Source organism: Anabrus simplex, chromosome 1 (assembly GCF_040414725.1).
Source record: "Anabrus simplex isolate iqAnaSimp1 chromosome 1, ASM4041472v1, whole genome shotgun sequence".
Lineage (NCBI taxonomy): Eukaryota > Metazoa > Arthropoda > Insecta > Orthoptera > Tettigoniidae > Anabrus > Anabrus simplex.
This window is the reverse complement of record NC_090265.1, coordinates 889,235,515-889,260,282: the sequence shown is the minus strand read 5'-3', so window position 1 is coordinate 889,260,282 and position 24,768 is coordinate 889,235,515. Positions and strand designations below refer to the sequence as shown.

The following is a 24,768-nucleotide window of genomic DNA, read 5'->3' as shown; positions in this document are numbered from 1 at the left end:
AACACTATTAGTCCTATGATTTGGTTCGAAGTTTTCCTTACGAATGCTCTTAACCCAATTTTGCCTTAATACCGGTACTAGGTCTTTTGGAAACGGGAACACTGAGCTCTTACTTACATCAGGCACACAGCACGTTGAACTATAAACATATTGCATAGGTAACTAAAAATAAAGAAAGTACTTTCGGAGAAGGACACGAGAATCAAAATTAACCTAATCACCACCGACATTTTTGGAATAAATAAGCTCTTTGAGAACAAATAGCTTCTTACGGCACTGAAAGAGGATCTATAATCTTCTTAACACCATAAATAAATATAATGCACGATTAATAATATTCAAATTTCCGTATATATTTGGTAACAACACGGCTTACACAAATCAAAACAAACGCATGCTAGCACTCCAGCTGCCACCATTATGGACAGTTCGATAGGTCGGTTAAGGTCTGAGATATTGTAGTTGGTCTTGTGTCCACTGACTTCAACTCAGACGGCACATTGTCTTCTCTATGTTATTCTGTGCTCACTGGTACGTCACAGTCGAATGTTGGCAAATACTTTAATATGATAATACCGGACAGCTTGCAGTTTTCAGCGAGAAAGTCGATAGTGCTGCTACCTACATGGCTTGGTGTGACTAACTCTTCAGTAACCACGGCCGACTTGATGCGTCGCTCTAGCTAGCTCCTTACCGGCCTTGACAATCGGGTCCACGCACTGTAATCGGAGTAGTTTCACAACTCGACACGTGGCGCTGGCGGCCGACCTATTTGCGGTAGAAATGCATACTTCTTTATGGAAAATATATTGACTTTGGTTGCCGGTTTATCGTAATTTAGAGCTATGGAGAATATTACATGGGTTAATACTGTTCAAATGATTAATCTTAAAGGTTACTTTCGTTGATATTTGCCAAAATGATGTCGTGAAATGAAACTGCGTGGAGATGACTTAGTCCAGCTGACGTTCTGATATTGACTCTGATTGCCGATGTATCTTAATTTAGGGAATAAAATAGTATGTTACATTGACTAATATTGTTAAAATTATTAATCCTAAAGGCTACTTTCATTGATATGTGCCAAAACAACGTCGTGAAATGAAACTGCGGAGGATGGAGTTGTCCAACTGACGTTCCTTAATTGTGAGGAATAATAGTAATCGTTTTTATTATCATGGCATTTAGATATATAGCAGAACTTACCACAATGCTTTTGTCTTCCGATGTTAATATTGAGATTAAGAGTCATTGTTCAATTAGAGTTTTAAAATTCTTAAAGCGCTGCTCTCAGGAAGGGGGCTGGACAAAACATAAGATTCTTACCTTTTCCATATTGGTTGTATGCAGAACATAAATATTTTGACTCAAACATGTTTAAATGTTAATTTCAATATATATAGTTTCAGATTATATTTCATTCATACCTTTCACTAGAATATTAAATACCGGGCAAGCTGGCCATGCTAAATTCAGAAAATAAATTTTACTTGAAATGCAGTAGGGTGGAACAAGTTGGCCGCGCGGCGTGGAGCTGTGAGCTTGCATCCGGGAGACAGTGGGTTCGAACCCCACTGTCGGCAGCTCTGGAGATGGTTATCCGTGGTTTCCCATTTTCACATCAGGCTGTACCTCAATTAAGGCCACGGCCGATTCCTTCCCACTGCTAGCCCTTTCCTATTCCACCGGCGTCATAAGACCTATCTGTGTTGGTGCGACGTAAAACAAATAGCGAAAGAAGAAGAAGAATTTTAAATAAAAATTCAGTGAGAGAAAAGTATTTTGAGTAAATAAAATGTAAACTGTTCTCTGCTCGATGATGATGATGATGATGATGATGATGATGATGATGATGCTTGTTGTCTAAAGGGGCCTAACATCTAGGTCATCGGCCCCACTGCTCAGGTAACAACACTTCATACGCTGGCCTTACCGTCATAGCAGTAGTGATTCTTACTTGTCAGTGTTTAAATGTTAAAGTTCAGATTATCTTGAACAAAAATGTGTTGTGTTGCTGTCATATGGCAAATACGACACCGCCTAAAGGATTATTCTATGAAAGAAAATTCATGGGTAAAAATACCTGTGATTAGCGGCCACTCACGGAGGCTCGGGTTCGATTCCTGGCCCTGCCACGAAATTTCAAAAGTGGTGCGAAGGCTGGAACGGGGTCCACTCAGCCTTGGGAGGTCAACTGTGTAGAGGGTGGTATCGATTCCCACCTCAGACATCCTCGAAGTGGTTTTCCATAGTTTCCCACTTCTCCGAGCAAATGCCGGGATGGTAACTAACTTAAGGCCACGGCTGCTTCCTTCCCTCTTCCTTGGATATGCCTTCCAATCTTCCCATCCCCGACACAAGGACCCTGTTCAGCATAGAAGTTACGGCCGCCTGGGCGACGTACTGGTCATCCTTCCCAGTTGTATCCCCCGACCCGCAGTCTCACGCTCCAGGATACTACCCTGGAGGTGGTAGAGGTGGGATCCCTCACTGAGTCAGAGAGAAAAGCCAACGCTGGAGGGGTAAACAAAGTAAGAAAAGAGAAAGAACGAAGGTAAATACCCGACATAGAAACGGAAAATTAAGACGAGGGTGTAACCTGCTTTTAGCCACTCCGAAGTTTTGTCCTGGTCTACAGAGAATGCGTGAAATTATAGTGTCCCTTTGCTTTTTTTTTCCCTGTTCGGAATACAAAAAAGGCACACAGCAATATATATTCGAATATTTCCTAACACAGTTAAAAACCGGGCGAGTTGGCCGTGCGCGTAGAGGCGCGCGGCTGTGAGCTTGCATCCGGGAGATAGTAGGTTCGAATCCCACTATCGGCAGCCCTGAATATGGTTTTCCGTGGTTTCCCATTTTCACACCAGGCAAATGCTGGGGCTGTACCTTAATTAAGGCCACGGCCGCTTCCTTCCAACTCCTAGGCCTTTCCTATCCCATCGTCGCCATAAGACCTATCTGTGTCGGTGCGACGTAAAGCCCCTAGCAAAAAAAAAGCACAGTTAAAGAAAAGCAAATCAACACACCATTAAAAAACGAATTAGCACATAAATTAAAATCCTTGTTCAGGACGAAGTTACAGCGAGAAATCACTTTGTTCTTGTTTCCATAAAATTTCTGCTCGAAGTACGAAAAGGTGCACAAGAATGTCTCAAATTCCAAGATTTGTAAACACAATTTAAAAAATATAATCACCAAACTACACAATAAAAAATAAACTCACTAGCGCATAACTATCAGATTTCATTATTAAGCCAACAAGCACCTCATTGCGAACACATTGCCAACATTTACGACAGCAAAACCAAAAAATAAAACTGGAAATGCGGCAATTTGCGGTATACAGCTTCCTGTCAGTGGGTAGTAGGCCAGCGCTCCAGCGGCATTATGGTGAAACTTTCCAATTACAGCTTTATGCAGGGCTTCACAAGCGATTGTCAAGGCCGGTATAAGGAGCGCAGCGAGATATCCAGTCGGCCGTGCAGTAACATATTGCCATCTGTATGATTCTTGGCGCTTTGGCGTGTTGTGTATAATGTATCAGTGTTTGTCACTAAATAATCTTACATTGCAGTTAAGCTTATATTCCAAGAAAAGCGTTATGCGCTGAACAAATTAACGAAAATGATAATGGTATGGGAACTGATCAGGACCGCAAGTATTAGAAAAAGTAATGACCTCGCATCTATATTGACGTTACATCCTATGCCCCTTACATTAAGAAATCAATCAGATACTCTACTGAAATATTGGTGGGACGTAAAACCAATAACATTTACAAATATGGAACTCTAGTACACTCAAACTTGAGGGTCCACATTGTTAAATAGTAGGCTACCATAAATTTCACAGTTGAATACTTGTGGGCCTGTAGCGTAGTGATTATCGTGGTAGTCTTAAATTGAAGGCCATGAGTTTCGAATCCAGTCGGCTCTTTTTACTGTAAGAAAATAATAATAATAATAATAATAATAATAATAATAATAATAATAATAATAATAATAATAATAATAATAATAATAATAATAATAATAATGTCCGCCTCTGTGGTGTAGTGGTTAGCGTGATTAGCTGCCACCCCCAGAGGCCCGGGTTCGATTCCCGGCTCTGCCACGAAATTTGAAAAGTGGTACGATGGCTGGAACGGGGTCCACTCAGCCTCGGGAGGTCAATTGAGTAGAGGTCGGTTCGATTCCCACCTCAGCCATCCTGGAAGTGGTTTTCCGTGGTTTCCCACTTCTCCTCCAGGCGAATGCCGGGATGGTACCTAACTTAAGGCCACGGCCGCTTCCTTCCCTCTTTCTTGCCTATCCCTTCCAATCTTCCCATCCCTCCACAAGGCCCCTGTTCAGCATAGCAGGTGATGCCGCCTTGGCGAGGTACTGGTCATACTCCCCAGTTGTATCCCCCGACCAAGAGTCTGAAGCTCCAGGACATTGCCCTTGAGGTGGTAGAGGTGGGATCCCTCGCTCAGTCCGAGGGAAAAACCGAACCTGGAGGGTAAACAGATGATGATGATAATAATTTTCTTTACGCCCCACTAACTACTTTTTGGGATACGCCGACGTACCGGAATTCCATCCCACAAAAATCTTTTTACGTGGCAGTTAATCTGTTTCCACGAGGCAGGCGTATTTGAGCACCTACAAATACCAGCGGACTGAGCCAGGATCGAACCTGCCAAATTCGGATCAGAAGGCCAGCGCCTCAACCGTATGAGCCACTCACCCCGGCGTAAGAAAATTATTTCAGTGTATTATTTTCATAGGCTTGAGCACCACTCCAACTAATTTAATAACTATATAGGGTAATTCTTCATGCATAAATATGTAAAAGAGACTTTAGGAAATTATGAACACTTCTTAAATGTCAGGCACATGGTAGGTCACTCACGTAACCCAAATATGTATTATATATATACAGATTAGTATTTCTGTCTTCAGAGGTGAAACAGAACATTCAAAGTCCAGCAAAGGTGAGACAGCAGCTGGTGGTGAGTTCTTCTGTAGAGTTCGGGAAGATTGGCCGGGTACCGAAGAAGAAGAAGAAGGAAAATGAAAAGGGGAAGAAGAACAATGGACCAAAACTCCTGTTCCTTAATTACACCTTCTCTTTCCCGAAATCTTCATAAACCATGGATATTGTTAAGGTATCTGCCTCCTCTGGCGCTTTGGTTGAATGGTTAGCGCTTCGTGGCCCTTCTCTTTCTTTTAATGATACCTTCATTCTTCGGAGTTTTGGTCCCCTTCCATTTCCCTTCTGAGAGGATGTTTGGCCAGTTATACTTCCTCTTAAAATAATAATCACCACCACGGAATGGTCAGCGCACTGGCCTTCGTTTCAAAGGGCCCTGATACGATTCCCGGCTGAGTCGGAAATTTGAATCTCTTCTGTTAATTCGTGTAGATCGGGGCCTGCGGGTTTGTATTCGTATTCATACGCCTCTTCAAGTATATACAACATATCACACGAAAAACAACCACCGAAACACGCAATAGTAAATACATATATCCTTCCACATAGGGTTGGTGTTAGGAAAGGAATCCGGCCGAAAAATTAGGCTAAGTCTACACAAAGTGCTGCCCGAGGTAACTGGGAAAAGTCTAGAAAGAAGAGAAGAGAGTAGTAGGTGAATATTCCTCCCAGAGGCTAGGCGGATACTCAAAGAAATTCTGATTTTAATTTTTAAGACATAGCGAAACGCACGGCTAACACAGTGCTCGTTTGGAGTTTATGAAGGAGGCATTTCATATTTTAAATTTTAATTCTTAATTATTATGATTGTTCAGTTATTTTAACAAAAATATTTCCAATGTGTGTAGAGGCATTCCTCTCAACTGTAGCATAGATTAGTATGCAGTTCCTGGGCTTGTCACACCTGCAAGCTAGATGTCCACCATCGCTGTTCGCACTCCGCTCAATGCTGTTGAGATAGAGCTGCCCGGTATTGGTGTGTTGAAGTGATGTTGGCGACCCTACATATGGTAGATGCATTTAACAAAAACAAGAGAAAAACAAGTTTCGCGATTTGTACCAATATTTTGATCAACTCCAGTTTTGAATAAACATGCTTAATAATATTGTTATACGAAGTGCTGGGCTAGATGATAATGCTGATTTTTAATAAATGAGCTAACTGTCGTAGAAAAATAGTGATTAGAGTGTTGCTTTCTTATATTCTTCATAGATTGGGCTGGTGTTGTCATAGTAACCAACGATCAAACTCGTTAGCGCGCTAGGTTCATCTGTTCGTGGTTATGTGTTGAGGAACAACTGTGCTCTGTGACGAATACATATAAAAATGAAGATTGAGGAAGTAAAAAGTACTGTTAAGACGCAACGAATCTCAGCTCATAGCCACATTAAAGGACTTGGTTTAGATGAGAATGGTAACGCTCTTGCAGTTTCTGCCGGCTTGGTCGGCCAAGAGGCTGCACGCGAGGTAAGTTATAATAGTTGTTTTAACCAGTGGCGGCTGGTGGTATCTGAAGCTGGGTGTTGCACCAATATTCTCAGTGTCACATTTTAATAGCTTTCAGAAATAACAAGAAACTCTGTTATCGTTAGGGAATGAACTATTATACATTATACATTCCTACTAAAACTCAAATATATCTGGCAATTACAACCTAGGAAATTAGAGGCTAACTATACACTGCAACTGCAGTTACTCTTAATAATAATGTTATTGGCTTTAATTCCCACTAGCGACTTCTTACGGTTTTCGGAGACGCTGAGGTGCCGGAATTTAGTCCCGCAGGAGTTCTTTCACATGCCAGTATATCTGCTGACATATTTGGGCACCTTCACATACCACCGGACTGAGCCAGGATCGAACCTGCCACGTTGGAGTAACAAGGCCAATCGCCTCAACCGCGTGAGCTACTCAGCCTGGCACAGTTACTTTTGCCTGACTTGAATTGAAAATTTGCTCTCTTGTTTTTCATTGAAGCAAGATATTGGTAATATTGTGGGTAGTCTGGTATGGACCGAGCTCGATAGCTGCAGTCGCTAAAGTGCGGCCACTGTCCAGTATTCGGGAGATAGTAGGTTCGAACCCCACTGTCGGCAGCCCTGAGGATGGTTTTCCGTGCTTTCCCATTTTCACACCAGGCAAATGCTGGGGCTGTACCTTAATTAAGGCCACGGCCGCTTCCTTCCAACTCCTAGCTCTTCCTGTGTCCCATTGTCGCCATAAGACCTATCCGTGTCGGTGCGACGTAAAGCTACTAGAAAAAATAATTCTGGTATGGTGTGTGAAAGAAATTACCCAGTAAGTTGGCTGCGCCATTAGGGCCGCGTAGCTGTGAGCTAGCATTCGGTGGATAGTGGGTTCGAACACCACTGTCGGAAGCCCAGAGGATGGTTTTCCGCTTTTTCCCATTTTCACACCAAGCAAATTCTGTGCCTGTGCCTTAATTAAAGCCACGGTCGCTTCCTTCCAACTCCCAGCCCGTTCCTATCCCATCGTCACCGTAAAACCTATCTGCGTCGGTGCAACATAAAGCAAAGATTGGAAATTAAATTACTTTTGGTAGAGGAGAGAAAGTAGGAATGAAGTAATCTCCACAGAGTGGCGCAAGCTAACGTGGACATTTAGAACTGTTTCTCAATAGGGGACTTGCAGGTCTTGTGCAGCTCTCTGAGACTGATACTGGCGAGCATACTACCTGATGCTATGCAGGCTTAGGCTCGTCCCTGTTGAGGTACATTGCGCTGCACTGTCCCCTAGGGAGTTGCCGTAGGAAAGCAAACCCCCTGAGTTTTATTCGAAGCCAGCAGAGTTTATTGGCCCGTTACGAAGCATTAGTACAGCGAACGACTGAAGATGGTTGCTTTTAATATTTTTTCGAATATATGTTAGGTTTATTAAACTAAAACATTTTAAGAAAAGATTACAAATAATAATAATTTCGTGTGGCTATTTCTAGCCGGATGCAGCCCTTGTAAGGCAGACCCTCCGATGAGGGTGGGCGGCATCTGCCATGTGTAGGTAACTGCGTGTTATTGTGGTGAAGGATAGTGTAATGTGTGGTGTGTGAATTGCAGGGATGTTGGGGACAGCACAAACACCCATCCCCCGGGCCATTGGAATTAACCAATGAAGGTTAAAATCCCCGACCCGGCCGGGAATCGAACCCGGGACCCTCTGAACCGAAGGCCAGTACGCTGACCATTCAGCCAACGAGTCGGACTGAGATTACAAATGAAGTGTCAAATTATTGGGAGTTGTGCAACCCTGCAACAATACCACGCACCACCCCTGGTTTTAACCCTAGAATACTAACATTATTCACTAGTTGCTTAATACTAACATACATAAAATTTACGTGCACGTGCATATCTACGCTATATCAATAAGTAATCTCCACATTGCTGGCAGTTCCTTACTTTTCTACTGTAAAAAAAATATAGATATCATAGTCAAATTTATATGCTCAACATTACATTTATAGGCCTAATTCAAAACTCATTACTATACAAACATTTCCTGGAACAAAGCATATGATTTAACACTTCACTAAATGATGCCTGCAGAAATGTTACACCTAACACTGAGGGCACTTTTTTTTTCTGGTACTCACCGCAGACAGGCTTACCACATTTTCAGCAGTAGGTCATAGTCATGCGTCTCTTCTTGTAACTGCAGAGGGAGCAGTATTTCCTCTTCCCCGTCTGTTGTTCAAGTGTTGCAGGGGCTCGCTCCTGACCAAGGGCAGTGTTTATAATGCTGCTAAGATGCTGCGACAATCCAACACTGGATCCGGAAATTCTTTTCTGTTGCCATGGTGTCACAAGCATCCTGTGTAGGTTGATAGAGGAACTGCAATCTGCTCATTGGATTTACTTTCCCACCAGGATTGTGTTTGTTAAACTGGTGCATGTAAACTACAAAAGCATTGATTCCAGCTATGTTTAGCATATTATAAAAGAAGCATAGTGGCCATCGTCTGGTTTTCAGGCCACAGTCCCTGTGTTGACACGTTTGATCAAGTGTGTCAACACGCCCCTTAGCGTCATTGTACGTGTGTACCATTTCAGGTTTCCTTGAAGAAGTGCGGATGCTTTTGCCTTCATGCATGCTTGATACAAGGGTTACAAGCTTGTTTCCCCTCGACTTGAAGGAAACACATGACATATCATATTCCTCTGAATGTAGAAATAAAGACGTTCTTATAGCTCGATTTTTGTACTTCAAGTCAACAAATTCTCGAGGTGGCTCTATCCGTTTCTTTTTTATCATCTTCACAGCTGTTAGCTGGTAGTCATCCAGAAGCTGCTTCACCAGCGGTATACTGGTAAACCAGTTGTCCATGGTGATATTTCTGTAAGTTCCTTTTATTGTTTGTACCAACTGCTCGACATGGTAGGAAGCCACGGCTTCTCCCGTTGGAGTACTACCTATACCCAGCTGGGGTATGGCGTCTATCATGTAATGTGTCCCACTGTCACACATCATTATGATTTTGATTCCATACTTATTAGGTTTATTAGGATTGTAAACCTTGAATGGACACTTTCTGCTGAAGTCTACAAGCTGTTCGTCTGTTGTGCAGTAAGAACCTGGTTTATAATTCCCTGCACTTCTCCACAAATGCATCCCAAATCTCCTTCACTGGAGCAAGCTTGCTTGCGTTTTTTCGCTCTTCCCTGGTTGCTCGTTCATCAAAACGTAAACAGTTGACTAAAAAATTTAATCTCTCATTCAACATGTTAGCTCGGTATCTAGAGCCACACAGTGAGTCATCAAATAACATGCGTGAGGGCAAATGATTGTCCTTGAGAGCTGCCACAAATATCAAGAGACAAATTAGAGCTTTTAGCTCTTCCATAGATACGTCACATATTGTTGGGCTATGGACTGTATAGCTCTCCCTTTGTCTAGATATTTCTTCGTTTGTTCTTAGAAGAATAGTTTCCATTATGTTGTTAGTAAAGAATAATTCAAAACACTTAAGTGGATCAGCTTCTACGTTCAACTTAGGTCCTGGTCGGATATGAACTATGTTCTTTTATGGGTATTTTACTGTGTTTGAATCAGTTGTTGTTCTCAACATACACCCATCCTTACCAAAGAGTTTATACACTTCACAATGAACAATAAGCTATTTTAGAGGTTGAGAGACTGAAGGTGAGCTGTTTGAAGTAGTCATTTCTGTTACCCTCTTCTTAGTTCCTTTTTGAGATTTCCCTTTCAATGGCCGCTTAATTTGCTGATTTTCAACAGAAGCTTGTAAATCTGGAACACAGTCGAAATTATCTTTGGAACCATTGTCACTGGGCGAATAATTTGGATCATCATCGGAGTCTTTGTGCTTTGATTCACTTTCTAAACAGTTCTCTTTCCCGCTCTCATCTTCCTCCAATTCATCAAGAATACTCCTGTTCCTCTCTTCATTTATCCATTGTGTCCTGGAAAGTCGCATGCCTAATAACTATAAGCAGCCATCCGGAATGAATAACCTACCCGCATATGAAAATATCCAAGTACCTGTTACATACTAATAATACGTAACTTTTACGTACGAGCAATAATGCGTTAATGCTAACAATACGTTAAAGAAAGCGCAGTGACTTACAGAAAATGAACTCTTCCGGCATCCGTTCCTCACTCATGCATCTAAACGCTGTGGTGACATCAACCACACTGATCAGTGAAAGCACTGCAGGGAGGTCGTTTGGTGGGGGTAAGGTGGGAAGGAGCAGTGCGCAGTTATATGACGCATGCACATAAATTTTACGTATGTTAGTATTCTAGGGTTAAATGAGCAATGGGGTATGACGTTTGTTACGCATATAATTGCAAAAGTAACTAAGGAGAAGTTTCACTAATTCACTGTGGTAGGTGTCTAGGGTAGTTTCCTATCCTGATGCTTGATGTCTTGAAGAACTTTGTGTGGTTCATCAAATACCTTTCAGCAAATCATATATGAGCAAAATGTAATAATACAAAGAGCTACTTTTTTTACCTTTACGATGAACTGAACATCAAAATCTTCACGGCTAGTCTTAGATCCTTATTGTTAACATTATAAGGAGAGTTAGAGGGCAATATGTTTACAAATAATATGAGTTTTCACACATTTTTCATTATACTTAAAAATGAGACATTATCACTCAAATATTAAATGCTTTTTTACATGGCAAGAAAACCTTATATGTACAAAATGGTAAGCAGGTTTGAATTCACACACAAAAATTAGGGTTACATACCCTTTAATCTCTGTACTGCAAGGGGGGGAAAAATATTTTGCAGGCCTTCGTTATTACTGAGGTAGGGTTGCTATTTTAAAATTGTAGAAAAAAAAAAAAAAATGGATATGTAAAAGAAAACTGATGTGAAATACATGTGTAAACGGAACTGATGGGTATCTGTATCATGCAGGCAATTTAAGTAAATAATACAGATTTTTAGCCTTAAAATTTTACTAATTTAATAATAAAATAATAATGAGTGTAGCATAGAATAAGGTAGAATGACAAAGAATTTTTAACTTTGACTTTTCATTAAAAACCAAGAACAACTGGCTTAGTGAAATTGAAAGAGACTTCCAGAAAATCAACATCACTGAGGAAAATATATAGGATAGATGTAAATTCCAAAGAGTAATTGATAATCACCAATTTGCAGACAAAACCAACACCAGAACCACTAATGCCTGTACTGAAGAACGCTGGAAGAAACTCAGTAAGAGGATGAGAGATTTTGGGAGGAGGAGAAAGCAAAAGCATCGGCTAAATCAGTTCAGCTATGCTCCTTAGTTGGGCATACTAATGTAAAAAAAAAAGTTAGTGTAGCATATTACCAGGAAACAGATCTTGTTGGCTAGATTGAAGGACCGGGCTTAACCTTCATGATTTTGATGTTTGCAATAGAAGTACTTCAGTTATGGATTTCATTTTTTTTTTTTTTTCAGCAATGGATAACGGAGTTCCTTTCCACTTTTCTCAGTCGTTCCACCACTCCTCATTCACAACTGTGATCCAGTCCATGTTGCGTTTTCAAAGGCCATTCTTCACTAAATCCTCCCATCTTGTTCTTGATCTTTCTCGACCCATCTTCCTTTCCAGCTGCAGATCCAAACTCTATATTGTCATCCTTGCACTGCTCATCCATTTGATGTTTCCAAACCATATCAGCCTGTTCTTCTCTATCTTGTAATTCAGTTTCTCCGCTTTAATTGCTTTCCTTGTGTCCAAATTTTAAATTCTTTCCCTTCTTTTCCTTCGAACCACACTCCTCATAAGCTTCATTTCAGCTGCCTGGATATGGTTTTTATCTCTTTTTATCTCTTTTTGTCGTAGTTTTTTCCCCTTATGACAATGAAATACGTCTTGTACATTATTTATTTAGCCTTCATTGGTATATTTCAGTCCACAGCAATTTCTTACATTGTGGTAGAAAGTTGTCTTCTCCTGCTGACTTCCACATCTAGTCTAGCATTTGCTATTAGTTCAGTTCCTAAGTACTTAAAAGTGATCTACTACTTCTCGATCATTGCCTCCTGTTCTTATTCCTGCTCTTTCTTTCCACTTTCCTCTGGTCATTACCATAGTTCATAAAAGATTCCGTTGCTGGGTTGCCAAGGGTAAGTTACAGATCCAACATGGTGCAACTAGGACGAAATTGCTAAGAGAGAGGTGCAGCTTGAGAATAAATAGTAAGAAAACCAAGGAATTCAAATATCTAGGAAGTCTGATAACATCTGACAAAAAATATACGAGAGAAGTAAACGCCCTGATAGCACAGGTGAAGGGAGCATTCTCAAAAGAAGAAATCTCTTACTAACATCTAAGACCATCTGTACTAAGGTACGAAAACGCTTCGTGAAAAGTTATGTATGGAGTGTTGTAAGCTGTGGCTCAGAAACATGGACACTGCGAAATGCAGAAGTGATGAAAAACAAGGCCTTTGAGATGTGGTACTGGCATCGACTATTAAGAATACCTTGGACCAAGTCTCAACTAGAACATTCTGTTATGAGCAGACGAGATGTACTGTGGTTGAAACCTTGAACAAAAGAAGAAATAGTTCTGTTTGCCACTTGCTTCATCATTCTGGCTGGTGCACCAACCTGTTTGAAGGATAAATGGGAGATAGACCTTGAGTGCAATTTATTGATAACATTAAAGGCAAGCACACCTATTACCACTTGAAGTTACTGGCGAAAGAATGGAAACGCTTGGAAGACATGCATGTTACCCCCCAACCTTAACGTTGAAAAGAATAAGATGATACACTCACCAGGAAAAATGTGAAACACTATGTATTTCAGACAAAATTTAATGTTTATCCATTTGAAACCTGGTATAAATTAAATGTTATGACATTACACCAATATGGCAATTTATCATAGGTTAATTAGTCCATTTCAGAAGTTTCAGCACAGTAATTGATAAACATTATCAATCGTGACAATCACAACACCAATATTGCTGTGAATTCTCGTGCTGCGTATTTTTGTGGACATTGCGGCTTGTGTACAACAGTTAATCTCGCTTCTAGGTCAGGTCATAATGGCTCTTTCACCTGAAAATGCAGTATGCTGTAGTGCTCAGTGCAATGAGCATTAAATCTATCAAAAATAAATAAATGTTGGCTGCCCTGAAGATGGTTTTCCGTGGTTTCCTATTTTCACACTAGGCAAATGCTGGGGCTGTACCTTAATTAAGGCCACGGCCGCTTCCTTCCAACTCCCTGGTCTTTCCTATCCCATCGTCGCCTTAAGACCTATCTGTGTCGGTGCGACGTAAAGCCAGTAGCAAAAAAAAATAATAATGATATAACATTTCAAGTTTATTTACTCTTATCAATTCTACTTTTTATATTCGGATACCTTCATGTACGACAAATACGAATTACTCCTCCGTACTAAAAATGTTACAATATTACATTCAGCTAAATTACGATCACTAGAAATATTTATCTTCATTACGTCGTAACTACAACGTGTTTGTTTTATCTACTTTCTACAGAACAATGGATGCTCGAGAGGAGGAACGTATAAGAAAGTTGCTTGCTGAAATTCCAGACGAATCAGATGTTGGAGGATCATCAGATGTAAAAGATGACATTGTTGAATGGAGTGACCATCTGTCAGAAAGTCTGGTGATGAACTGTTCCAATTTTTTTATATAAACAAGGCTCAAAGGGGATTTCTTCTTGGTAGAGATAATGTAACAAAATGGTATACTTACTGCCCACCGAACAATGTGAGAACCAGAGCTCATAATGTAATCAGAAGCCACATCCCTTGTGTTATAGGACACGCATCTCGCGCAGAAAGTGCGCTAGAAGTCTGGAGTCTCTTTTTTGATTCAGATATGATTGAAGAAATTGTGAGCTGTACTAATATTTGAATCGGGCTTAACAGTGGTAATTACACGTGTGAAAGGGATGCTGCAAAGACTGATATTACGGAGATGAAGGCCTTGTTAGGCCTTCTTTATATGGCCGGTGCCTTGCGTTCATCTCATCAAATTCTAGACGACTTATATGCAAAGGACTTTACAGGTGTAGAATTACTTTCAACCACTATGGCTTTACAAAGAGTAAGGTTTCTGTTGTGTGCTATAATGTTCGATAACACTGTGACATGAAAAGACAGCAGTATGATAAGCTTGCTCCGTTACGATTTATTTTTGATAGATTTAATGCTCATTGCACTGAGCACTACAGCATAGGCAAATATGTAACCATTGACAAAATGTTAGAGCCGTTTAGAGGCAATTGCAGGTTTCGATAGTACCTGAAATCTAAACCGACAAAATACGAAATGAAAATATTTGCACTCACCGATGCTCCAATCAACTTGTTATGCTCAAAATATGAAAGAGTACGTTGGAAGCCAACCAGATGGATCTTACCAAGTGACCAATTCCCCGCATCAAATATTTTTATGATTGATCCAACCAATATCTGGCTCTGGACGGAATGTTTTTGTTGATAACTAGTATTGTTCAATACCGCTGGCAAGAAGGTTCGTCTGACACTAGTTGGTACTCTAAGAAAAAATAAAAGTGAAATTCCAAAGTTACCTTACAAATGAAAGTTATTTACAGAACCCAGAATACAGTTATTTACAGAAACCAGATTACGTGAAGGATTTAGTAGTCTTTTTGGTTTTGGTGACAATAGCACCCTTCTTTCCCACATGCCCAAGAGAAACAGACTTGTTCTCCTCCTTTCAAGTTTCCACAACTCAGACTCCATTGACGAGGACTCAGGAAAGCCGAGATGTTGACATTCTACAACGTGACAAAAGGAGGGATGGGCACTCTGGACAAGTTCAAAGGTACGCACACAGTAACGAGACAAACTAAAAGATGGCCATTATCACTCTTCTTCGCTCTCATAAATATTGGAGGAATAAATGCCTACATAATATTCTTGGCCAACACAAAGTAAGATCTGAACCGGCGCACATTTCTGAAAACATTGTCTGGAGAGCTTTGCTTGGATTTCCTGAAGAGGAGGCACGCTACAGAACTGAAGATGAAAATAGCAGGGCTTGCAGGCATAGTAGAGGAACCACAACCCTGTCGAAATGTTAATCTACGAAGTGGACGCTATGCGTTTTGTTCTTGGAAACCGAACTGTTCATGTAAGGTCTCATGTTTTTCCTGCCATAAATTCCTTTGCCTTGAACACAGACGGACATACTGCCAAGGTTGTGTAAGCACTACCTGTGATGAAGACGTCTGTTTACTCAGATGACATAATACTAATCTTGTATTCATATCAGTGGAGAAACATTGCTCTTAACTTGAAACTTCAGAGATTTTATAGAATTATTACTCACGTGTTAAAATCACACATTATGAATATACTAATTTTACTTTATCTATAATAGTTTTATTGGCTGATACACGTTCCGTGGGTTCAAATTATTTTTCAAATTGTCACTACACCAGATAAACCGTTTTCATCCAAGTTAAGTAAATTGCCTTTTATTTTAGTGCATACTTTGTGATTTTGGAGGTCGATGGCCTTGTTGTTTTGTTCTTCTAAACTTCTTTTAGAAAAATATTATTTTATATTTCATATGATGTGATCGTCATAGGTAATGACGAATCTCACGAATTTAATATCATAAGATCATTCGACATTGTTAAGGTCTACAGTATTCTGCTTTTAGAAAAATAAATTGTGTAAAAATAACCTACAAGTACTTAAAAGGGCTTATTTTAATTATGCTGAAGAATACTGCAAACGAACATGCCAAAACACCATCTCAAAGGATGAAAACGACGCGCATTTTTAACCCCGGAGATTACCTCTGTGCGCGAATAGTAATGCAATAATTTTCGTGCAACTAGACAAGGGTTAATCATAGTATTACACCATATTTCAGTGAGTTATTAAGAAACAATTTGAAAACTTGTGAGGACTATGTAGTTTATTTTGATCAGTCACTCAACACAGTAACACAAGAGGGACAAATGGATCTCATTGTCAGATAATTTGATATCAATACTCGTAAAGTGGTTTCTAGACATTGGAAAAGTGTTTTTCTGAGTCGGGCTACTGCCCAAGATCTGCTGCAGAAATTTAATCATGGACTGCAACCTCTTCAAAGAAAAAACTTGTGTCAGGTCTCAATAGATGGGTCTAATGTGAACTTGAGCTTTTTCAGGAAGCTTGAAGTGGAAATGGAGACAGAAAATTCTGATGGGAAAAAATAATTGAACCTGGGAGTGTGTGGTTTGCATGTCATCAATGGAGCTGTTAAAACAAGTTTAATGACTGTAAATTGGGTGCTTAACATGTATTATTTAATCAAAGACTCATCAGCTCGTCAGGCCCAGTTCACTACAGTGACTGGTAGTACAGTGTTCCCACTGAAGTATCGTACAGTACGATGGCTTGAAAATGTTCATTGTCTGGAATGAGCCTTAGAAGTATTTCACCATATCAAGGCTATATTGCAAATGCTAAGTTGCCAGAAAGTAAGTCCTGTAAATATATTAAAGAATAAATCCAAGACCCTTTAATAAAATGCAAACTAACATTTTTCAAAACTATTTATTTGGAATGTGATCCTTTTCTCAGGCGATTTCAAAGTAATGAACCGCTTGCTCCATTTTTATACTCCCATCTGAATGAACTATTAAGTTGATGAATCGCTGTGTCAAGCGTAGTAAAATAGCAAATGCCATTGATATTAGGAGTGTGATTTTGCTTGGTCTACAGGACCCAACGACTTAATTTAGGTAGGTAAAGTTGATGTTGGATTTAGTATGAAAAAGGTACTTAAACTAAAATTGTCAGAGAGAGAAATTCTTGATTTTGAACACAAATGCCAGAAAATATTAGTGGCAGTCAGTGGCGGCTGGTGGTATCTGAAGCTGGGTGTTGCACCAACATTTTCAGTGTCACATTTTTATAGCTTACAGAAATAACAAGAAACTCTATTATCGTTAAGTAATGAACTACATTCCTACTAAAACTGTAATATATCTGGCAATTACAACCCAGGAAACAAGAGACTAATTATTCACTGTAGGCTTAACTACAGTTACTCTTAATAATAACGTTATTGGCTTTAAGTCCCACTAACAACTTTTTACATTTTTCAGAGACGCCGAGGTGCCGGGGTTCTTTTACATGCCAGTAAATAAACTGACATGAGGCTGATGTATTTGAGCACCTTCAAATACCACCGGACTGAGCCACTCAGCCTAGCACAGTTACTTTTGCCTCACTTGAATTGAAAATTTGCCATCCCGTTTTTCATTGAAGCAAGATGTTGGTAATATTGTGGGTGGTCTGGTATGATGTGGAAAAGAAATTACCCAGCAAGTTGGCCGTGCGCGTAGCTGCAAGCTTGCATTCGGGGTATAGTGGGTTCGAACACCACTGTCGGAATCCCTGAATATGGTTTTCCGCGGTTTCCCATTTTCACATCAGGCAAATGCTATGGATGTGCCTTAATTAGAGCCACGGTCACTTCCTTCAAACTCCGAGACCTTTCCTATCCCATTGTCGCCGTAAGACCTATCTGCGTCGGTGCAATGTAAATTAAATTTGTAAATTTAAAAAATGGAAATGAATTACCTTTGTGAGAGGAGAGAAAGTAGGCATGAAGTAATCTCCGCAGCGTGGTGCAATCTAATGGGGACATTTGGAACTGTATCTCGGTAGGGGACTTGCTAGTCTCGTGCAACTCCTTGAGGGCGAGTGTACTACCTGATGCTGTACAGGCTTAGGCTCGTCCCTGCTGAGGTACATTGCTCCGTGCTGTCCGCTAGGGAGTTGCCGTAGGAAAGCAAATCCCCTGAGTGTGATTCGAAGCTAGCAGCGTTCGTTCGTCCATTACGAAGCGTTAGTACAGCGAATGACCGGAGATAGTTGATTTGAACATGTTTTCGAATACATATGAGGTTTATTAAAGTAAAACATTACAAGAAAAAGATGACAAATGAAGTGCAAAATTATTGGGAGTTGTGCAACCCTGCAACAATACCACGCACCGCCCCTGGTGGCAGTTATGACAAACAGTTGGATAAAAGTCCTTTAAAGTATAGATTAGTGATAGATCTTTTGAGTTTGAACCCACATACAACATATCAGCAACCAAGTCTTGGTCAGACCCGAATGGAATATGTCTTGGAAGTGTTGCATAAAGCTAAAAGAATAATTGAAAATGTGGGCCAATAGGGCTAAAGCACAGTACATTTCTCTGTGTTATAAATCAAAGGAAGCTTCGGAAACTAAATTCAAAGAATAAATCTCAATATCTGATGATAGTATGGGTTTAGACATTTTCTTTGCTGACATTTTAGCAGAAAACAAACAGTACAGTGAGCTTTGGCAAGTAATAAAGCTTTGTCTTATACTGTCTCATGGAAATGCTGCAGTGGAGAGTGGCTTTTCTATAAATGAATATTGGTAGAAAACATGCATAAGGAGTCATTTATTGCACAAAGACAAATGTATGATTCCATTTTGTACTATGGAGGTGTCAGATGCGTACCAATTAATCATAGAATGTTGTTGGTGAGATGTGCTCATAAGAAATACCAGGATTACTTGGAGAAGACATGCCTGAAGGTCAAAGAAGAGGACAGAAAAAAAAAAGCTGAAGAACAAAGAATAAGTGATGAAATAAAGTTGGAAGATGAAAAAAAAGTTAAAAGAATGCAGTCACAAGAATGTGAAGCCAGAATTGAAGATAAAATATGCTTACTTGAAACCAGAAAAAAATGTGTGTAATTTTGTTATTATGCTGCATTTTTTTGCATTATTACCGACATTGTGTGTTCATTAGTAATTTTAATAGTAATACTTTCATTATTCATGTATAGATAAAATGTATTAACATTTATTATTATCTGGCAGATCATTATTAAATTGTATGTACTTTACTATTCGAAATGTTGTATTTCCCATAGAGTTAGTAAATAATACACTAGACGTAGCATTGGCGCTGCAGTTATATGCGAAGTTGAGCGAGCGCGCACTTTGGCAAAAGCTGGATTGTTTGGCACTCTCACTACTGAAGCTTCCCGATAAATTGAAGTATATACTTCTCTGAAGGAAAATAACAGTCTCCTGTGCAGCTTATGGCTATATAGAGAGGTTCATAAAGGGCAATGGCGTATCATTTTACAGTTATGTTTCCTTGAAATTAATTTCCGTGCATAGAAAATAATATTATGCGTGACACTTATTGTCACGTGTATTGGCCTACTTAGGGTGACTTTGTGACTGATTCCCCTGTCGGCGTGAATGACATTCTTTGGATCTAATCATGAAGGCTGAAATTAATGTTTTAGGAAATATAAGCGACGACATTTTCCTTTCACCGGTCCATTCTTACCATGTGTCAAACAAACCATCAAAACAAAAGAGCAACGGCGTAATAAAACTGGCACAGTGACACATTGAAGTATGTACATAGCCTCTCACTATTCAAAGATTAAAAGAAGGTTCCTTGATATGCTGTCATAGCACAAAAGTCTTTGTACGCCCATTCACATCCTGTGTTAATTAAACAACAATAACCAGATCCAGCGTAGTGACACACTGAGATATTTACATGGTAAAAATTGTATACCAAGTGATTCCAATAAGTTCTTGACGTTTTGTTTGACACATAGCGTATATGGACATTTTAATGACTTTTAACTTGGGAAGTGTGTCGGAGCCTTCTATTGACTTAGATTCGTGTGTCACTACGCCGGATCTGATTATTGTTGTTTAATTAACATGGGATGTGAATGGGAGTACAAAGACTTTTGTGCTATGACAACATACCAAGGAACCTTCTTTTAATCTTTGAATAGTGAGAGGCTATGTACATACTTCAATGCGTCACTGCGCCAGTTTTATTATGCCGTTGCTCTTTTGTTTTGATGGTTTGTTTGACACATGGTGTGAATGGACGTGTAAAGACTTTTAATGTACATATTTCAATGTGTCACTACACCAGTTTTAATTAATGTGTCCTTGCTCATTTGTTTGTGATTTGTTTTATAGCTGATGATGACATTTAAATGTCGAAACCAGTCCATGTTGAATAAATGTTGTGAACAACATCTATACAACCTATAATTAGTATTGAATAGGTTGAACCTTATAAATAACTCATCTCTGTGATTAAGGCCACAGTCGTTTCCTTTCCACTTCTAGCCCTTCCCTGTCCCATAGTCGCCGTAAGACCTATGTGTGTTGGTGCGACTTGAAGTAAATTGGTACAAAAAAGAAAAGAAAAGATGTGTATGGTAGCCTGGAATGGTGCTCCGTTTTTCACTTTGTGTGTGTATTTATAGTATTAAAGTCTATTGAATATATTTTCTTTATACACAGTTTGTTGCTTTGCCTTCGTACAACATGTGTAGCAGTCTCCATTCATACCTTACCAGATGTTACAATTTAGAGATTAGGGATTATTATTCCTTTAAATGTAATATAGGACTATATACAAGCATAATAAATTAATTGAGCGAGTTGGCCATCTGGTTAGGGCCGTGAGTCTGTAAGCTTGCTTTCGGGAAATAATGGGTTCAAATCGCACTGTTGGCAGCCCCGAAGATAGTTTTCCATGGTTTCCCATTTTCACAGATGCTGGGGCTGTACCTTAATTAAGTCCACGGGTGCTTCCTTCCCACCCCTAGTCCTTTCCTATCGCATCGTCACCATAAGGCCTATCTGTGCCGGGGCGATGTAAAGAAAATTGTAAAAAAATATTGTAAGTACTTTTTCAGTTCTCTTCAACCATATAATTTACCACTCTCCCTTTCCATTAATGGAAATCAGTTTAAAAGTTAAAATCTTAAAGCAAGTCATACATTTCAGGACAAGCTAATAAAAACTCAATAATAGGCTGAAACCAGAACCGAGTGTCATATTTCCACTTGTAATCACATTTAGAAAACATTGTCAATAATAATAATAATAATAATAATAATAATAATAATAATAATATTGGCTTTATGTCCCACTATCTACTTGCACGGTTTTCGGAGACGCTGAGGTGTCTGAATTTTTTCTCACGGGAGTCCTTCCATGTGCCAGTAAATCTATCTACAAGAGGCTGACACATTTGACCACCTTCAAGTATCACCGGTCTGAGCCAGGCTCGAACCTGCCAATTTGGGCACAGAAGGCCAGCATCTAAACCGGCGGTGACAATATATTGTCTACTTTACACCAAAATCTTGCGAATGCTTTTAGGCGTAGAAACTCGCTCATTCGCTTCGTACGAGAGAGGATATTTTTGATCGCTGGGCAGAATTATACCAAAGTCCTAATCATTTACACAAAAAAGAGCGAAATATACATGCCCTTCTTCTAAACGTATGTTGTTAGAAGACTTAATATCAACAGTAAATTTATTTTTGTGTTACTTAACTGCACCTGAACACCACCCTCCTTTATTACGCATTTCGCCTGTATTTATGCCTTTTGGGCTTTCTTTTTTAGAGGAGAGAAACATCGCAAGTATACTGTTGTATCTGAGTATGTTTACTTGTAAGAATTTTAAACCATATCAATATCCAGACAGTTTTAAAAGTCCCCTATTTACATTGAAGTGTACAGCGGAGTGAGCTTTTTGCCAAACAGCTGCGATTTCAACATGCTCCGCTCGCTACGGTGGTTCTCTCGCAGACGGTGGCGCCGCTGCTACCTCTAGTGTATTATTTACTAACTCTATGGTATTTCTTATTTGAGTGATAAATTTTGTGTACAGGTGTGTGTGGGACAGCCAATGGGGGTGGAGAAAGCTGTTAAAATTGCGCAAATGCCAAATTTTTGTCAGGAAAATTAGTTTGACTTCCTGACTGGGAAACCTGAATGAGTAGAGAGAGGGAGGGAAAGATGGAATTTAAAGGGGGTGCAAGAGATTTTATGCTCCTGAAGGGGGGGTGGGGGCGTCATCAAGTGTTTGTGGAGAGCTGCCCTACATCATTATCATCATCCCACATTCAGACACGCAGGTTGCTCCCCATGTGGGTGGGGGCAGTAGAATAACACCCATGGTATATCCTGCCTGTCGTAAGAGGCGACTAAAAGGGGCTCCAAGGGCCCTGAACTTGGGAGCATGAGTTGGCGACCATGGGGCCCATGGCATTGCTTCCACTTACTTGTGCCAGTCTCCTTACTTTCATCTATCCTATGTGACCTCTCTTGGTCATCTCTTGTTTTTTTCCGACCCCGACGGTATTAGGTTTGCAAATCCTACGGAGTCTTTCCTTTTCACGTCCTTCGTGGCCCTTGTCTTCCTTTGGCCGATACCTTCAGTTTTTGAAGTGTTGTATCCTTTCCATATTTTCTCTCTGATTAGTGTTAATAGAGTATGATTGCCTAGTTGTACTTCCTCTTAAAACAATAATCACCACCACCACACAGGTCACCCATGCGCGTCATATAGAAAGTCCTGCACCAGGCGAGCCAAATATGTCTTTGGACACTCACAGCACTAAAAGCCATACGATAAATAAGAATTCCATTTTATGGTAGCATCCGTGTAATTGGTGTATGTTTCTCAATCTGCTTTCAGTTGCAATAAGGTTTGGGCTGGGATGGAGATAACTGAAATCTGAACTCCAATTTTATGGATTTATGGGCGTATGCTGATATGGGGCAATTCATCAGGCACTTGTCTCCTAATATGAGAAGCTTGTGACACGAGAGATGAAATAGAGATCCAATGAGTAGGGCCTAATCTTATTTTTCACTGGGCTGAAGGAAATGTACCTATGTTTTTAGGGTCATATACCTTCTTCTTCTTCATGTGCCATGTCCTCGCAGAACGTTGGCGATCAGTAGCATGATCTGTTGTTTGTTCATAGCTGTTCTGAACAGAGTAAGCTTTGTCACCCCAAACCACTGGCTCAAGTTGCCGAGCCATGATGTCCTACTTCTCCCCAGACCACGTTTTCCATTAATTTTCCCTTGGAGTATTACTTGCAGAAGGTGGTATTTAGAGTTCCGCATCATATGACCAAAGTATTCTAGTTTCCTTCTCTTGATGGTAGTGAGAATTTCTGGTTCTTTGTTCATACGGTGCAAAACATCTATATTGGTCATTTTAGCTGTCCAAGGTATCTTCAGCATCCTTCGGTACGTCCACATTTCAGATGCTTGCAATCTCTTGCACATGGTCTCAGTTAGTGTCCATGCCTCAACGCCGTACAACAGAATGCTGAAAACAGAGCACCGGAGTAGTCGTGTCTGTAGTGAAATGGAAAGGTCACGGCTTGTCAAAAGTTTCCTAAGTCTCTGAAAAGAAGTTCTGGCCTGCTCAATTCTGCATCGGATCTCGTGGGTAAGGTCCCAGTCATCATTGATGTGATATCCCAGGTATTTAAATGTTGCCACTCTCGCGATCTGTTCCTTCGCTGTTGTGAGATTACCTCGAATGCCATCTTCTTTCCTACTTATAACCATCCACTTGGTCTTCTTTACATTAAGCTTCAAGCCCATTGCGCTGCTGGCTTCAGTGACAGCATTAAGTAGTTCCTGTAGATCCTGGAGATTGGTTGCAAGTAGCACAGCGTCATTGGCGTACCTGATGTTATTTATGATGAAACCATTAACCACAATTCCTTGAGTCTTTCTGTAAAGAACATATACCAGCATTAGATTATTTACTTCTGCGTGTCCTATTTATTCCATTCCCATTGCTTTGATTATAGCCCCAGGATGTATGGTGACTATCGAAATTCCTGATTAATTTTTTTCTTTGTAGGAAACATTAGTGATGAGATCTTGATGTAAGTGTGATAAACTGATATAACTTGAAAACAATATTCTCTCACCCATGGATAAATAATGCAAGTATTGAACTCAAAATTATTATTATTATTATTATTATTATTATTATTATTATTATTATTATTATTATTATTATTATTATTATTATTACTTGTAATGTATGGCTATGAAGTGTTTACATCCATTTAGTATTAGTTGTTGTTGTTGTTGTTTGAGTCAACAGTCCATAGACTGGTTTGATGCAGCTGTCCATGCCACCCTATTCTGAGCTAACCTTTTCATTTCTACGTAACTATTGCATCCTACATCTGCTCTCATCTGCTTGTCATATTCATACTTTGATCTACCCCTACCATTCTTACCAACTACACTTCCTTCAAAAACCAACTGAACGAGTCCTGGGTGTCTTAAAATGTGTCCTATCATTCTATCTCTTCTTCTCGTCAAATTTAGCCAAATTGATCTCTCACCAATTCAATTCAGTATCTTTTCATTCGTTATTCGATCTATCCATCTCATCTTCAGTATTATTATGTAACACC

The 24,768-nt window shown here is 39.9% G+C and overlaps 1 protein-coding gene across 1 annotated transcript in view; it reads left to right on the top strand.

Moving 5' to 3' along the window:
* Nucleotides 1-6,022: 6,022 nt before the first annotated feature.
* pont (pontin) overlaps nt 6,023-24,768 on the top strand; it is a 47,850-nt gene continuing 29,104 nt past the window's right edge. The window contains exon 1 of the mRNA XM_067148109.2: nt 6,023-6,445. Coding sequence (XP_067004210.1) covers nt 6,305-6,445 — 141 coding nt within the window. The 5' untranslated portion in view covers nt 6,023-6,304. The remainder of the gene's footprint in view (nt 6,446-24,768) is intronic.